Raw genomic sequence first — 18476 nt, forward strand, 5'->3', positions numbered from 1 at the left:
TGTCAGGTTTAATATAGCCAATGTTTGTTTTTTTTCAAGTCCTCTGGAGTTTAATCATCGTAAACAATGAGAATATGATGCAGATGACGTGATTTACTAATCTGATTCAGAGATTAATGTCGATTGTGATTTACACAGTAAACAGAAGCTGCTGTTCGTAAACTGTGTTTGATGTGATTATTGTTCGTCACACAGATGGTGTTAATAAGAATGATGGTGATTGTATAATGTGTAAGGTTGCTCTAAATCCAGACCGAAAGGGTGAAGTGTTCAAAGTGTTCAAAAACAACAGAAACCGCGGAGAAGTGCCGTTAGGAACACTTCCTCCTTGTGAGCTTCCGGTTATTAAGAGCAAAGCGGCGGAAGTGAGTGGTGAGGACCGGATGTGAGTCTCCCTGTTTACGGCAGGAGGCGCTCTGTGGCTCAAACACACAGGGCTTTGGAATGGATACTTAACATACAATGTATTATTGGATATATATTTTAGTATTTACATATTATAAACATACTTGATTTTCATTTTAGTCTCTAAAACGTGCTTCGCTCACCTATTTGTATTTTTTGTTTATTTTTCTATACTTTTAAACATCATGTCAAAAGTGGCACAGGTAATATTTGTAGCAATACATTGTATGGGTCAAAATTATACATTTCTCGTTTATGCCAAGAATCATTAGGATATTAAGTAAAGATCATGTTCCATGAAGATATTTTGTAAACTTTCTAATATAAACATATCAAAACTTAATTTTTTATTATTAAAATGCATTGCTAAGAACTTAATTTGAACCACTTTTAAGATGAATCTCTCAATATTTAGATTTCTTTGCCCCCTCAGATTTTCAGTTATTGTCCTCCTCACAAACCCTACATAAGTGGAGAGAGATGATTTATTCAGAGAGAATGAGCGGTGTTGTGCTCCAGGGTCACATGTATGGGTTGATCTAGTGACTTCCGGTATGAGCGCCGCCTGCCGGAGGAGCGAGGCGCGTGACCGGGTGTCGCGGTGCATGTCGGGCCGCTGGCGGTGGTGAGTATCCCAAGCTGCGCTGCTGCTGCTCCGGAGAGAATGATGGGATAGTGGCGGACACACAGCAGCTCTGCAGACACACGCACTCCGACATTACTCGCGTTATCCCCGCGCTCCGTCCGTCTGTGTGTGTGTTTGAGCGCGTGAGAGTGAGTGAGTGCGCGTGAGTGTGACACGAGGCCTGCGGCGTGCGCGTGTCAGCCTTCGTCTGCTCTGTAAACACACTTATAAAAGTCCTGTGGCAGTACCATGAGCTGTATACTCTCCAGAATCATGTTCCGAGTGATTCACACGGTGCTCCCGCGCTCCTCGAACACACCGCGGTATTACCGTGGCACACGTGGAAAAACGCGGTAGTACCGTGCTACTTTTACTGTGTTTGCAGCAGCGCAGATATGGTGCTCTTAACTTATTTTAAAACTCAAATGGACCGTGTGTTGCTTAGCAACAGCACCGGTGTCTGCTGGATTTATTGTTGTCAACTTCTGTTGCTAAGCAACGCCAAAAGGTTCGGTAGTTGGCGCGGCCGTAATTTCGTGGCAAAATATCCGCTCTACAATGAAGCAAATACAATAACTTTCAAATCAGTCAGATTTCTGTTGGTCAACATGACAAATTCACCTGACCAACATGTATAGCGAACTCCCAGTCACGTGTATTTAATAAAATGCAATGAATAACAGTATAAGTGGCGTGTGAAAGATGAACGCTTTACACTTGAAGGGTTGGAAATCACTTAACTTTAAGTAATTCTGTGCTTGGGTCATGTTATTCTTTTTTTTTTTTTTTTACTATTAAGTTTTAATTGGTATTTATTTTAGTTTTAGTTCTAGCACGTTTAGTTCTTAAACAACTAAAAGTAACTACTGGGTGTTTTGTAATTCTTAAAGGGGGGGTGAAATGCTCGTTTTCACTCAATATCCTGTTAATCTTGAGTACCTATAGAGTAGTACTGCATCCTTCATAACTCCAAAAAGTCTTTATTATATTCATAAGAGAAAGATAGTCTGTACCGATTTTTCCCGGAAAAACACGAGTGGCTGGAGGCGTGACGTGTGGGCGGAGCTAAAGAATCACGAGCGCGAGTAGGCTTTTGCGTTGAGCGCCTCTGGAAGCTGTGACATTACCGTGAGGACAAAACAAACCACTGCTAACAGTCAGATTCAGCGTATATTTATGATCCAGAATCAGATCCAGAGGCTGAAACTGAACAAGAGCAGCATCAGCAACGACGTCTCTATGTGGTATGTACTGAAACTGTGTATATTTGCTTAGCGGTTTTGGAAAATGACTAAGTTCCACTTTGTCGTTTTTTTTTTTTTTTAAGCTGTACATGTGGAAAGTGCAGTTTGATGACAACATCGCATGTTGTTTACTTGATGTGCTTACACGCCGATAGCTAAGTTAACAACACAGAGATATTTGAAGCAGTTTTACTCACTGCCTGCGGTTCCAACACACGATCGTGACCCTTTTTCGTTGGGACTGCATTATCCTTAAGAAATAAACGATGTGAAAATCCGGCGTCAAACTGGGCCTTGTTTGTAAAACAAGCATCTTCGAAATGCAGGGAACAAACACAAACACTTGCACAACTCCGTTGATGCTCTGTAAAAATAAACTCCATCCACTGGTCCCTTAATGCTGTTTCTCTTTTGGTAATCTGTGCAGGGTTGTCTTGCCCTGGCAACCAAAAACACACTTCTTTTGTGACATTTCGCGACGCTCTCGCTCTGCTCAGTGAAGTCTGTTGTGCTCTCAGTGCTGTGCTATACGGGAGCGCGCGCTCTTCCGGCAGAAGTGCCCTTAGGACCCATATAAGGAAATTCCGCTCCATCTAACGTCACACAGAGCCATACTCGGAAAAAACTTTCCGAAACTTGTGACAAACGGAAGTAGTATTTTTGGAACAAAAATACCCCTTCAAACGTACAACTTAATTTTTGAAACTTTGTCCATGTTTAGCATGGGAATCCAACTCTTGAACAGTGTAAAAAACTCAGTATGCATGAAATAGCATTTCACCCCCCCCTTTAATATTTTCTATTACTAAGTAAACTCAAATATTTTAAATTAAAATCAACATAATTAAAGCAAATACTAATGTAATAAAACTAATTAAATTATAAATAATTGTTAATTTTTTTTGCATTGTGATCACGAGAATTCGAGAGAAAAAATTATAAAAAATAATGTTGCATTTATTGCTTATCATTGCTTTATTTAGACCTATAGAATGATATTTGGTTTTATTACATTTTATTACTACAATTCAATTTCATTATTAAAATCTGGATAAATACTGCTATGATCAACAAAATACAATTTTAATAATAAATAATTTTGCAATCAGGAGAATTTGAAAGGAAAATCAGCTTCGTTAACATTAAAATAATGTTGCAATACCAGGAATCTTGAACTTAATTGACCTAAAATGCTGAATATAAATTAAGCAATATCAGAAATGCACGGTAGGTTAAGTTCGTTAGGTGTGGTAAAATATCCTCTGTACGTGAGTCACTGTAAAACCAAGCAGGTTTCTGTCGGTCAATGCAATAAAACAACATTTTGCGCAAACCCCCGATTGCGTGGATTTTGCCTACGACAAATCCCAGAATAACGGTAAATGTAGCCAAGATGGTGTTTGAAATCTAAACACTTTACATATTTGAAATGAAGTGAGTGATTCTACTTAAAGATTTTCAAATATGGGTCAAATGGTATTGTTATCTGACTGCTGTGTGTGAGGTGTCAAATGCTGACTGTGTGTGTGTGTATAGTTGTGTGACGCGGCTGTGTGTAAGGTGTAATGTGTGTGTGTTCAGAGCTGCAGTGAGACGATGGAGGGTTTGGGGCTTCAGGCCGTGGCTCTGAGCGACGGATCCACCGCTTACATTCAGCAGAACATCAGCGGTGAGATAATCTCATGGAAATATAAACATAGTATTATAACTAACGAATAATCGCGACTAATTGCATCCAAAAAGAACGTTTTTGTTTACATAATATGTGTGTGTGCTGTGTATGTTTCTTATGTATAAATACAAACAAGTGCATGTATACATTTCAGAAAAATGTTTATATTACACATTTATTTATAATATAACTTCTGCCAGAATTAATCGCGATTAATCGGTTGACAGCAGTAGTATTATAAATCCTTTAAAAGGCTATTGTTCGCTTAGGTCTTCAAAAAAAACAAACAAAAACAATTCCTTGATTAATTATCAGAATAATCGACGATTACTCGGTCACCCAAATAAATGTTAGTGGCAGTGGTGGTGTAAGAGATCTGACGGTGTTGTGGTCTTCAGATGGGAGTCTAATGGAGGGAAACACGGTTCAGCTGGAGGACGGGACCACGGCGTTCATTCAACACGTCAGCGTCCAGCAGAAAGGTGCGTGACCCTGCTGAGCAAGTGTGATACCAGAGTCTTACCCGGATGATGCACTTAACTCACCGAAAAATTAAAGATGAACTAAACTGACGTAGCTTTAATTATGTAGTGAGTAGCTATCTGACTCGGATTATGAATGACAAATTAAATTTATTAAATTCATACACTACATGATTGAGTGCATAAGTGCATTGTATATTGTGTCATTTTGGACAGTTCATGTCTTTACCAGTCACTGATTGGCTCTTTTGTTTAGAAGGCGGGACTATCCCGCTGTATTGCGCGTTGCAGTTTCTATCATTCAGACCCTTTTCGTAAGAATGTGATAACATGTTTCAATGGTCATCAGCATCGTAAAATCCTCAAAAGTTATTTATATTTAAAAAATATATATGAATATATTTAAAATGCTATAGAAAAATGTGATGTTTGCAAACAGTGATGATTTTTTTTGTGGGCGGAGCTTATCTGGAGGCTGAAAATAACAGTTTTCAAGTGGCAGTCTCTTTTAGCAATGGAATTAAAAAAAAGTTATTTTAATGAGTTTATACTTCAAAATGCTGACTTTATTCTCGCAATTACGAAATTATATATTACAATTCTGATTAGAAAAATAAACTCGTCATTCTCTATTTTCCCCTCGGCTCAGAATCATACAGTTAATATCCCACACGTCTAGATTTTTTTCCCCTCAGAATTGACAAACTTAAGGTAAATCGAATTGTAAAGTCTGAAATACAAGATGTAAACGATTAAAAAAAGTCAGAATTGGGAGATAAAATAGGTAACTGTAAAATGTTATAGGTGTAAATAGTTAGCCCATTTCATGCTGTAACTGTGTAAATGTAACTATTATTATTATGAACTCTGTGTGATTATGTAGACCAATTGTTTAAATCAAATTAAAGTTTTAAAAGTAGAGTAATCATACCACGTTTCATCCATAATCTATAAAAATGACATCCAAAGGCACAATACGTTTTTTATTTTTTTGTTTATTTTTTTGCTATTTGAGCAAATGGGAATGCAAAAAAATATATTTGTGGTACACCATTATTTGCCAAAAAGATTGAATCAGAAAGTGTGTTTAGAGTCGCTGGCGTTTGAGGACGGTCAGGCGGTGCAGTTGGAGGACGGGACCACGGCCTTCATTCACCACACACCTAAAGGTGCCCATATGCTAACACACTTACACGCGGCGAGTCCCTGAGCACAGTTGACCTCTGACCCCTGTGTGTGACAGACGGCTTTGACCCCAGCTCCGTGGAGGCCGTTGAGCTGGAGGACGGCAGCACGGCGTACATCCACCACCAGACGAGCAGCGCTGTGGAGCTAAACGCCGAGGCCATCGCCACGCTGGAGAGCTACGCTAGCAAGGTCCGACCACATGCTACACGCTAGCCGTGATTTTAAGGGTTGGGTATCAAAAACTGGTTCAAATTTTTCAATATCCAGGTATTCAGTAAGACGCATGCATTTTGATTCTGCTCAACAATTCCTGCATTTGCATTTTAATGTGAAATGCGTGAAATGGAAATAATTTGCACAATCCCGGCCTTTTGCGCAATTTCCACTTCAGAAAATATTGTTTGCGCGAATTTGCGCGATGCAGAAAGCGTGGACACAATCATGGAATCCAGTCATAAAAATGGAAGTTACATTTTAATGCAGAATTTCACGCAATTTGCCAAAGTTTGGATGCATTAATCAAAACTACGTCATTGCACTTGATCAAATCGTGATATAGTCTAGTGAATCTGTGAATATTAAGCTGCAAGAAAAGCATTTTAAATATGAATCTCTCATGTTCTGCGTGTCTCTGTGTGAATGAATGACGCAGACGCACGGTTTTGTTTACTTCACACAAATTGAAACGCGCAATGTTCACGGTGATTTCAGCGTCTGTTGTCTCACTGAATAAGGATATATATAAAAACACAAACAACATCTCCAGAACTACACTAATAGTTAATGCATCATATTTGTGCTTGTCAAAATAAAAGTTTGGTTTAACTTGAAGAAATTGTGGCAGAAATATATTCCTGTCATTCAGCAGAATGTAAGAAATACAGCTGGGCAACTACTACTGTTGAAAAATTTATACAAATATTTTTTTAATAAATAATCACAATATTTTTTATTTGACTACAAAATCCCATTTATTGGCCAAAAAATAACATTTGTTTTATTTTCATGTTTTGTGCCTTCATTCGATAACCAGAAAAATCTAAATAAACAACACAGAATATCGTAAGGCTGTTGTAAGGATAATTAAAAATAGTTTTATGCAATCAGATAATTAGGCATGCTAAAACAGAATTTGGCAACAACCATAAGATGTGAAAAAATAAAATGTGTTAACAGTCGAATGATACCCAACCCTAGTGATTTTATACGTTCATCATAACTGGTGTTTGATTTGATGTGGCTCAGCTGACGGGGTCAGAGGTCGAGGTGGATGAGAACATGGAGAACACAAACGGAGCGGAGCAGACCAGCATACAGGTGCGATAAATTTAATTTAATTTGTTTATTTAAACACACTGATGCACTGAGTATATAACTGTCCATATAACGTGTGTTGTCTGTCAGCTGATGTTTGAGGGGAAGGTCTGGAGCTCTGGTAAAGTCCAGCCGGTGGGAGAGAAGAGTTTCCGCTGTGGACACACGGGCTGCGGACGATATTACACCACAGCACACCATCTGAAGGTACAGAGCTTCCCACAATGCACTGGGGCAGAGCAGGCCTCAAGAGTCTCACAGCTGTGTGTACAGTTGAGGTCGAAAGTTTACATCCCCGTTTCAGAATCTGATAAATGTGAATTATTTTACCAGAATAAGAGGGATCGTACAAAATGCATTTTATTGTGTTATGTGTGTGTGTGTGTCGCAGGTGCATGAGCGCTCGCACACGGGTGACCGTCCGTACCGATGCGAGGTGCCGTCCTGCGCTAAAGCTTTCGCCACCGGGTACGGTCTCAAGAGCCATCTGCGCACGCACACGGGCGAGAAACCCTACAAATGCCCCGAGGACATGTGCTACAAAGCCTTCAAAACCTCCGGAGACCTGCAGAAACACGTGCGCACACACACCGGTACGAATTTTTCAGTATCATCATCTTGATTGCACAGATACCATTTAACTGAATTGCACTTAACCTAAAATGTATAGATGTCATTTTGCATATATAAAAAACATAAATGTTTAATGTAAACCTAAATCAGTAACCTAAATGTCTTTCTCTTGCAGGTGAGAAGCCGTTTAAGTGTCCGTATGAGGGCTGCGGACGCTCCTTCACCACCTCCAACATTCGTAAGGTTCACACGCGAACGCACACGGGCGAGAGGCCATACTTGTGCCCCGAGCCGTCCTGCGGAAGAGCCTTCGCCAGCGCAACCAACTACAAGAACCACATGAGGATACACACCGGTAACACAGCGCTCACATGTACCGCTGCTCTAATAACACCAAGAGGAAGCGGCACGATTGGGAAACTTGCGCAAATGGCAAAAATGTTACCAGTGCAGATTTCAGTGGAGGAACTTTGCACCACAGTTATAATGATACAAAGGAACAATATTGTGGCAATCTCTTTCAGAACAATTAACCTTGTTTTTTCTACATTTTATATTTTCAAGTTTTAATAATTTTATATGCTTGTGTAATTTTTCTTCGTATTTTGACATTTCTGTTTACCAGATTCAATTTATATTTTTTTATTTAAATTTAGCAGTTTTAGTATTTCAATTTAAACTAATTTTTCTTAGCTGCAATTTTTTTTCAGCTTACAAATCGTATGTCAGCTGGAAAAATCACAACTGAGAATATTTTGTTTAGAGCTCACGCATTTAAAGCGACAAGTCTGCAAAACGCTCATAATAAACATTGTTATGGTTTGGACGTTACCATTCGTTTACCGCTACAGTCATCGGTCTTTGGTGTCGTTTGATCGTTCTGTCTGCTGTCTCAGGTGAGAAGCCGTATCTGTGTACGGTTCCCGGCTGTGGGAAGAGTTTCACGGAGTACTCCAGTCTTTATAAGCATCACGTGGTCCACACGCACTGTAAGCCGTACACCTGTAGCCACTGCGGGAAGACCTACAGACAGACGTCCACGCTAGCAATGCACAAGCGCACCGCGCACGGAGACTTCGACACCGTGGAGGACGCCGGTACGTCTTCCTCTAGTTTCCCTCGACTTACACTTTCAGTGACTCAACTCTTACGAACACTTTCTCGCGCAGACGCAGAGGCTTTCGAGGCCAATTCGAACGAATGTGATGCTAAAGTCACCATGGAAACCGACGACGACATCAGCTCACACCTGCAGGTGCTCGGCGCGGCCGTCACCATGGTGACCCGGGACGGAGCCGGCGGCGATGGCAAGGAGCTGCAGCCGGTGAGTATTATGGGATGGAGGGTGTCGCGCGGTCATCACGGCTCAAAGCGCTAACTGTGATCGTTCCCGCAGGTTGCTATAGTGACGTCAAACGGCCTCATGACTGAAGTGAACGCGTCGCCGTACCAGCAGGTGGCGCTGCTAGCAACAGAGAACGGCACACAGATCGCCGTACAGGTACCAAACACGGCTAAAAACACTAAACGCTAAACGCACATCAGTCCATACTTTCAAGTGTAACATTTGAGCTGAAATAGCCGCTTTAAACTTATCACTATTGGTCTCATATCAATCGCTTCTTGTGTTGAGAACGTTTAAAAACGTGAAAATTTAATTAAAATGTTATCGCAAATAGTACGCCATATTGGCATTCTGTTTTAGCAAACATTTCGAGTCAAAAAAAAAGACTATAGTATGCCAAATACTTGTATTCAAGAACAACTAAATGCTACATTGGTGTAGTTTGTACAGTGTATGATGAGAATGTGTTGTTTGTATGGTGTGAGTATGAACTGTTGAACTGTTTGTGTGCAGTTAGAGGAGCAGCAGACGTTAGAGGAGGCCATCACCATGGCAACAGCAGCGATCCAGCACAGCGGACTGAGCTCAGATCAGTGACGGCTCAGAGAGAGATAATGAATACTTCACTTTTATAACGTTTAGAGAGTATGAGAAAGAGCTTCTGCACTCATCAAGGGTCTTTTTTACCTGCTTCGAGCCTGTAGATATGAAACCAGATGAAAATGTATATTTGTTAATAAATAAGCTTTATCCAGTAACTTTGTGTCAAATGTGTTTTTTATTTAGTTGTATTTACTCTTCCTAAGAGAGGCGCGATGAAAACCAGAATCTGGGAGAATAACGAATCTGTAGAGTTCTAGTAAAACTTTAATGAACCCAAACCCGTTTCTGATGCATTTCTCCTCTGAGGTAGAAGTCGTTAGCAGGATAATACCCATGTATGATGCTGAAAGAGACTTCTCTTACTTTATTCGTAAGGAAGTGTCCATATATTCCCTCAGTTCAGGTTGTCAACAAAGTTGGACCAATAAGGAACAACATTAGGTGTGCAGGTGACATCTTTCTGGAATAAAGAGCGAATATTACCATTATTGTTCCGTTCTTCATTTACCTCTCGTTAGTGACTGCAGTAGTGTGAAGTGTCCAGCAGAGGTCAGTGTCTCTCTCTCTCTCTCTCTCTCTCTCTCTCTCTCTCTCTCTGTGTGTGTGATCGGAGCTCAAACTACAATCTGATCATTATATGATCACTAAACTGTCCCGAAAACTTTACAGTGTGCTTACACTAACAGATCCTCAGAGAATAACACACAGATTGACATACCTGAACGAGGATCTAACACCGAGATCTAATCATTAAGTTAATGACTACAATCTACACACAAACTACTCTCTCTTTTTTTTTTTTTAAAGAACAATATCAATTTACAAACTCAAATAGGAAACAATAACTTGCATATGACAAAATATACACTTTTCCAGTCACATCTCCATCATACATAAATGTCTATATCATATCTATATACATTCTTTAAATATTTCAGGGGGTTACAAGGGTGAAAAAGGCATGTTTTTTACCAGTCTTAAAAGGAAAGAGACTCGTGGTTTTCTACAGATCTGCATGGAGTTGATTGTACCATCTACATCAGCAATACTATAAATATTGTTATAAAACATTTTAATACCCTTGCTAAACCCTTCCCCAAACCCAGAGATCCTGAGTGTCGTAAATATAAACTCATGCTCCACCGTATCGAAAGAGTCTTTGATAATGACAGTGACTGATAGTGATCATATCCAGGATTAGTCTGATATGGTCTGAATATATCTTCCCTTCATGAATGATGACTGATACTCCTCTACAAGTCTCCCAAGAACCTGTTTAAGACGATTAGGGCAAGTCATTTATCATCTGTACATAATAAAGGTATAGGTCTCCAATTATCTAATAATAGCAACTGTTTATTGGGTTTAGGTAGTAAGGTTATCAAACCTGTTTCCATATCAGGTGATACTCTTCCTTCCTGAATGCATTATATAATAATTTCTGAATATCTTTCCAAAAATGTTTAAAGTATTCAGTAGTTAATCCATCTACAGCTGGTGATTTATTATTATTTGTCTGTTTTAAAGCTACATCTGATTCCTCTAAGGTCAACTCATCATCAATTAAGAATTGATCTTCTTCATTCAGTTTATGTATTTTATTTCTTATAATCATAAATAATCACACAGCTCTTTTGTAATTAGATTTATAAAGGTTAGAATAGAAAACCCACATTTCTTTTTGATCACCTGTTGTCTTTGAACTCTCCAGAACTTTCTCTTGTAAGAAAACACAGTTCACCTTTTGTTCCTTGCTAAATAAAAAACAGCTTTAAACTCTACACGGTTTTTAACCTCCTAGCATTCAAAGATAGAAAGGACATGGACATGAATGAATGTTATCAGCACACACTCAGCTGTATACGCAGGAGTGAACATGTCCTTAACTCTAAAACCAAACCAGTCTAACTCAACATGTAGTATTGTCTTTAGATAAACACCTTTCTTAATCAGTTTTAACAGATTGTTTCCATCTAGTATGACATTTCTATTACTCTTCCGAGCGCATTTATCTCTCGTTCATAAAGTGTCCAGCAGAGGTCAGTATCTCTCTCTCTCTCTTTCTCTGTGTGATCTGAGCTCAAACTACAATCTGATCATTATATGATCTCTAAACTACGGGAAACTGTACAGTGTGCTTACACTAACAGATCCTCAGAGAATAACACACAGATTTACATACCTGAACGAGGATCTAACACCGAGATCTAATCATTAAGTTAATGACTACAAACTACCCAAACACTTTGTTTATTTTGCATTTTAAAATGTTTGCCTAATTTTTAAGTGACAAATACTGAAATACATTTAACAGTTTCTTTACTGTGTCTTTTTAAAGATGTTTTTCCATTACATTTCCTGTTACATAGACACCGAATGGGAATTTGTGTTGAATTGGATGTATTTCCGTGTTTTACAGCAGTTCTCACACACACACACACACGTTCTCAGTTCTTCCTCGACAACAGTCTCTGATTGGCTGAGCTGCTGTGACGTCAGCCGGTGACGAGGGGGCGCAGGAAAAACAGCGGTTTTGGGGTTTCCTTCTAAATACTGACTGGAAACATCAGTGTGTGTGTGTGTGTGTGTGTGCAGGAGAGGAAGTTAAACCGAGGACACACCCTGACTAAGTACACACACTCAACCGTGTGATGGTGTCAGGTTTTCTTACGTGAGCTGATGAGGGTGGAGTGTGTTTGGGTGTCACAATAAACTCAAATTACTGCCAAATCTATTCTCTGGAACAGTATGTGCTGGACCGACACTAGTGTGTGTGTGTGTGTGTGTGCTGTAGTACGCTGTAGTTCGTCAGGGTTGTGTGAAGCGCCGAGTTCCTCTAAATCTGTGTGAGTTTAGTCGTTCGGCTCTTTTAAGACACACTGTGTTTGAAAACACAAGCTACAGAGACAGGAAATGCTCTGAATTCTGACCTGATCTCTTCCTGTCACGACCGGGATCAGATACACCAGTAACCTTCACTTCACAGTCTCAGATGTTAGTTTGCTCAGTTTAACTTCACGAGTCAGTAATGGTCAAACATTTAAACTACACAGGGCTATACACTGAACCGAAAACACTGATGTATTACTTTTACTATTAATTCAGTATGTTATTATTAACTTTTACTTATTTGTTATTTCTTATTAGCATTAATATTTATAATTTGCGTTTTCCATAAAATTTTGTTGCAAGTCCAGTTTTACAAATTTTAACTGTTTAAATAAATAATACATAAAATGCGATAATAGATTTAAAAAAAATATATATATATATATATATATATATAAGCTAATAGAAATATACATAAAAAATTACAAAAGCACACTAAATTACTAAAACTAAAATAAAAAATCTAGCATTGGCAACTAACTGAAAATACATTGAAACTTAAGTATTAAAACTTATAGTCAACAGTAACGTAGAGAGAGTAGCTCAGATTATTTGAAGAGACATTTCTGCGCTTATATCGACTTGATAATTTAATTTAATTATTTTATTTATGTTTAGAGTTGAATCTGAGCTCAGTTTCACACAGTCAGTATATCAGAGATTATAGGGTCTTCCTCTGGACTTTTTCTTGGTCATTTGTTCTGCGTTTGATCTCATTACTGCAGGATTGGTTTCGGTTCCTTGTCGCTTTAGCTTGCTTAGTTGAGGACACTTCATTTCTCCCAATATTATTGATTTGATAGCACAGATACTGAGTTGGTCGAATTCAATGATGAACTGACTTTAGCTAACGTCCTCTTGCATTATTATTATTGCACCTTTTTCCTGGTTAATACTGTAAAGCTTCTTTGACAAAATCTGTATTGAATAAAGCAGTATATAAGTAAGTCTGAGTTGACTAGGAGAAACTGTAGAGGTCCTGTGTGTGATATGTCTCTGTGAAGGGTTAACGTGTCCTGGCTTGCTGTGCTGAGCCCCAGCTGAGGGATTGTTTGGACTGTGATGGGGGTTTGTTTTGGTTGTTTGAGGATATGGGGTGTGTGTGTGTGTGTGTGTGTGTGTCGAGCGACAGCTGCTGGTTTAGTTTCCCGGGAACTTAAGGACAATGAGACTCTGTGAGGCTTGGCCCAACAGCTGCCAAACACGTCAACACAACTAAATCACTTTACAAACTCTCACAACACTAAATCTGCTCACGCCACTTCACCTTTCTCAGCAGGGTTTGTTTTGTTTCCTCCACTCTTTCCACAGTGGATCCTCAACGCCGAATCAACAGGTCGAAAGGAACGTTTTTAGTAAAACAAAATCTTCATGCGGTCAACTTTTCTTATATGATTTCAATTCAGATTAAAAATGTTGTGGTGTATCACAGTGACAGAGATTCGTCTTAGGTCTGGGCTTACATACAATGTCAAAACATCTATAAAAACAGACACATGAAATAGTACCAAATACTTAGTAGTAAAACTTTGGAGGAAAAAAACAACAACAGAAACTTATTACCAAATCTGTGGTAAAAACAAAAAACAGAAGCAAACAAACTTTGTACTTAAATGAAGAAAGCTTTGAAAGATCAAGAAATTAGTCCTAAATTAGTTATTAGAAACTTAGAAATCTAAACTTGGAAATAAAAAAAGAAACACAGGACATTAGTCTAAAAACTTAAACACACACAAACATAAAAATGTACTGGTAAAACTTAGAAAATTTAGAAAAAACAAAGTAGCTTTTTACCAAAACTTAGGGAAAGAAATATAAACTTCATGCTAAAGTTACGAAGATTTAGAAAAATCTGTAAATTAGTAGCCTACTAAAACAATGAAATTTGTGGAAAAAATTAATTAATTAAAAAAACTTGGACCTTAGGGGGAAAAACATAAAAACGTAGCACTAAAATGTGAAAAATCAGGAACTTAGTACTAAAATTTAGAAAAAAAATAAACAAAAAACAACTTAACTTAATACCAAAACTTAGAAAAAAAACATAAACTTGTTTGTAAATATTTTTTTTTAAACTTAGTACTTAAACTTTTAAGAAACTTAGTATTAAATCTTAGAAATTTTAGAAGAAGAATATAAGAACTCAGAGAGAAAAAAAAACAGGAACTTTGTATCAAAACGTATGAAAAAACAACTAAGCACTACATTTTTCAATATTATGAAAAATCCGTCACTTATTACTAAAATGTAGACATTTTAGAAGAAAAAAACCCATATGAACTTAGTAACATAACCTTGGGGGGAAAAATATATAAACCTTGTACTAAAACTAAGACACTTCCTTGTGAGACTGTTTTGCTATCTTATTTAATAATGTTGTTACATAAGGATAAGGATAAAATATAAACATAAAAATGTCTCTAACTGTGCTCTGATTTGTCTGCAATCAAAAGTCTTCGATCCTAATATAAACTCAAACACATCTCATTACAGGATCTGAAGTATGCATCAGTCGTATACTTTACTGGAGGATGACTAGTGACTCATTTATTACTGCTGAGGGATTATAGTTGAAACATCACAGATCTAGCAGACAGTTTCAACAGTGTGTGTGTAACACCCTTCCTCCACCCGTCTGAGACTCTTTTGTGATGCATTACACAAACACACACACACACACACACACACACAGTGAATGGCCGTCGTTCACACGCCCACAGGACGCTGGGCTTCATGAATGATGTTTGTGAAACTCCAGGAGCATTCAGCTGAACAGGTTTGATTTGCAAATCATCTGTGTGCTGCTCTCTGATCCAGAAACACGGGTGCGAAGGGGGAAAAGCCACACACACACGCACACACACACATCCAAACACCCAGCAGACAGACATGCACACATACTATCCATCTTTTCTTGCAGTGTTGCTTTGATTAACTAAATGTTTTTCAGTGAGAACAGAAAATGGACAGAAACTAAATATAATTGGTGAAATACTTGTGTTTTAGTCTTTGTTCCTCACTTTTCTGCCATGGTTTTTCCCAGCTTTCATTATAAGGAAGTGACATCATGAAAGTTTTTTTTATTATGTAGAGTATGGTCAGACCAAAGTGAGTTTCTCTCACAGTTTGGCTTTGTCAGTATTTCATGACATTTAAATGTTTACTGACTTCATCAAGCTTAAGTTCAACTTGTTTTGGAAAAAAAAAATCCCAAGATCCCTTTTTAGAGAAAAATATTGTCCACAAGATACAAAATATCCTATATGCACCAGTTATTGAGAATTATGGTTCAAAGGCGATTGTGATTTTACAGCAGATCAAATCAGGTCCATATCAGTTGTGTCCATAAAATAACATGCAAAGTTCACTTGTGTGTGTGTGTTTAATGCAGACTAACTCCTGATCAGATTAACAATCAGCTTTATAATAACTAGCAAAATAATCAGAGAACAGCTCACTGTGTGCGTGTTTTCTTTGTCTCGTGTCTGCAAAAGAAGGTCACAGTGTTTCAGGGATTAAACAACTAACCAAATGTCCCTAAACCCCCCGCCTTTACACCAACCGCCAGCCCACCATCAGATTAGGAGATATCTCTTCAGATTTCCTCTGAAACAGTTTGTAAAAACCCAAGAACTGACCTCAGATCTGCCCAGATACGACCACCGGCCAATCACATGCAGCTGAAGGGTCAGAGGTCATACAGGAAGCTCAACAGGTTTCACCCCCATCATGACATCCAACTGCACCTAAACAGAACAAATGAGGACAGCTGAAGTAAATGAGATTCTTTAAACACCTAAATGTGATTGAACATATAATGAAATATCAAATTAAATATTTTTTTCAGATTAAGAAATATTATGGTCACGTAGTGATAGAAATGTTGTCCTAGATTAGGGCTCATAAACATAAAAACCATTTGAAAATCAGAAAACAACGAAGAAATTTAGTACTTAAGTTTCAAAACTAAGAAACTTACAAAACTAAAACATAAAAAAACGTAGAAACTTTATTTTTTTTTACTAATGCTATAAAGTTAGAAACTAAGAAATTAAACTTAGACAAAAATTAGAAACAATACCAAACTAAGAAAAAAACTTGGAACTAAAAGTTAGAAACTTAGTACTGAACTGAGATAAAACTTAGAAACTAAGTACTGAACTGAGATAAAACTTAGAAACTAAGTACTGAAATGAGGTAAAACTTAGAAACTAAGTATTAAAATGAGGTAAAACTTAGAAACTTAGTACTGAACTGAGATAAAACTTAGAAACTAAGTACTAAAATGAGGTAAAACTTAGAAACTTAGTACTGAAATGAGGTAAAACTTAGACACTAAGTACTAAAATGAGGTAAAACTTAGAAACTAAGTACTAAAATGAGGTAAAACTTAGAAACTAACTACTGAAATGAGGTAAAACTTAGAAACTAAGTACTGAAATTAGGTAAAACTTAAACTAAGTACTGAAATGAGGTAAAACTTAGAAACTAAGTACTGAAATGAGGTAAAACTTAGAAACTAAGTACTGAAATGAGGTAAAACTTTAAGTACTGAAATGAGGTAAAACTTAGACACTAAGTACTGAAATTAGGTAAAACGTAGAAACTAAGCACTGAACAGATAAAACTTAGTACTAAACATAGATAACCTAGAAACTAAGTACTAAACAGATGAAACTTAGAGACTTAGTACTAAACTTAGATAAAACTTAATACTAAACAGCCAAATTTAGAAACATAGTACTAAACAGATAAAACCTAGAACTTATTACTGAACAGATAAAACTTGGTACTAAACATAGATAAAACTTAGAAACTCAGTACCAAATAGTACTAAAAATGTAGAAAACTAAGAATAGAAACGAAGTAAAACTTAATTAGTACTAAAACTTAAGGCACTTCCAGGTGAGTTTCAAATTAATATTTTACTAGAAATAAAAGATGCACGCTAAAAAACAAAAGAAACAAACAGATAAGCAGATGTTAGATGTTTAGTCGAAGGTTGAATGCTTCTGAAAACTGAGCGCTGTAATCTGACACACATACATCTCCTCTTGAGTTTCTCTCTTTAATGTCTCAAACTGTGCTCTGATTTGTCTGCCATCAAAATTCAGAGATATTAATATGAGCTCAAGTACTGACTTTTTGGTTTAAAAGGAATACTGCCCTGGGATAAAAGACAAACACACGCACAAATATAATTAAAACGTATTAGCCAATCACACGGCAAGAAACCCCCGCAGATGAAGGGTCAGAGGTCACGCAGGAAGCTCAACAGGTTTGACCCATGAAAGCAGACCTGAACAGAACGAATGACAACAGCTGAAGCACATGAGTCACTTGAAACGTCTGCATGTCTTTGAACACAAAATCTCAAATCATTTCTTTGTAAGTAAAGAATCTCTGTGTGTGTGTGTCCCTCTCTGTTCCACTGAGCTGACGGTGTGTGTGTGTGTTCAAGCGTCAGCAGCGTCTCTGAACAATAGTGTGCATCTCCATATGTGGGCAGCCTAGCGCTCAACAGGCCATCTGCCCGTGTGTGTTTGTGTCTGACACACACACACACACACACTCGCTCACAAAATAGCCTCAATTAAAGCAGCGATTGTGCTTTTATGACATCAGGACAGAAACCCTCCCAAATCCTGTGCTGACCGTAATCGCTCACAAACTGAACAAAAAAGCCAAAAGGACACAATAGTGCAGCCTACACTGCACTACATAGACAGCTACTCTTTTAGATATCTAGTGCACTTACCCTAACAACGACACCTCATACAGGAATGATGTAAAACACCTGATATATCTGATGAAAAATAACACAGGCCATTTATAGACCATTTGTAGTAAGGGTTGTTGCTAAGTTGACAACTACTGAATACTATCTTTTCCACACTGCCATCTAACAAACAATGCCTTGGAAAAAACAGTTAATCTAGAAAAATAAAGCATAAACCATAAACCCACATAGGAAATAAAACAGTTATGGAATAAGCATGTGTACTAAACTCATATTTCAGAGCAGTCAATGCAATAAATAAATCTGTATGTGTAAAGAAATATTCAGATGTAACCCCCTTGTCAAACGTTAACTTTCATAAGTAACTAATTTAATAGCATTGTTTCTCAGCAAGTG

At 37.8% G+C, this 18476-nt stretch overlaps 1 protein-coding gene across 2 annotated transcripts; it reads left to right on the top strand.

Annotated features, from left to right (window-relative positions):
- The first annotated feature begins 952 nt into the window (after positions 1 to 952).
- On the top strand, positions 953 to 9603 carry LOC113098999 (zinc finger protein 76-like). Of its 2 annotated transcripts, XM_026264053.1 has the most exons (13): positions 953 to 1030; positions 3856 to 3943; positions 4345 to 4428; positions 5520 to 5597; positions 5672 to 5805; positions 6862 to 6933; positions 7021 to 7137; positions 7322 to 7523; positions 7679 to 7858; positions 8400 to 8600; positions 8673 to 8827; positions 8900 to 9004; positions 9362 to 9603. In XM_026264053.1, exons 2-13 carry the CDS (start codon positions 3871 to 3873, stop codon positions 9443 to 9445), a joined length of 1485 nt encoding a protein of 494 aa, XP_026119838.1. In that variant the 5' UTR covers positions 953 to 1030; positions 3856 to 3870; the 3' UTR covers positions 9446 to 9603. The 2 variants fall into 2 exon arrangements, with proteins under 2 accessions (XP_026119838.1, XP_026119837.1); XM_026264052.1 differs by lacking the exon at positions 953 to 1030 and having other exon boundaries at positions 3378 to 3943.
- The last annotated feature ends 8873 nt before the right edge of the window (positions 9604 to 18476 follow it).

Source organism: Carassius auratus, unplaced genomic scaffold, assembly GCF_003368295.1.
Source record: "Carassius auratus strain Wakin unplaced genomic scaffold, ASM336829v1 scaf_tig00216816, whole genome shotgun sequence".
In the NCBI taxonomy this organism is placed as follows: domain Eukaryota; kingdom Metazoa; phylum Chordata; class Actinopteri; order Cypriniformes; family Cyprinidae; genus Carassius; species Carassius auratus.

Coding starts and splice junctions, on each gene's coding strand:
- LOC113098999 (XM_026264053.1), top strand. CDS start 3,871: ATGGAGGGTTTGGGGCTTCAGGCCGTGGCTCTGAGCGACGGATCCACC. Junction 6,934..7,020: donor CGGAGCAGACCAGCATACAG/GTGCGATAAATT, acceptor GTTGTCTGTCAG/CTGATGTTTGAGGGGAAGGT. Junction 7,859..8,399: donor CCACATGAGGATACACACCG/GTAACACAGCGC, acceptor CTGCTGTCTCAG/GTGAGAAGCCGTATCTGTGT.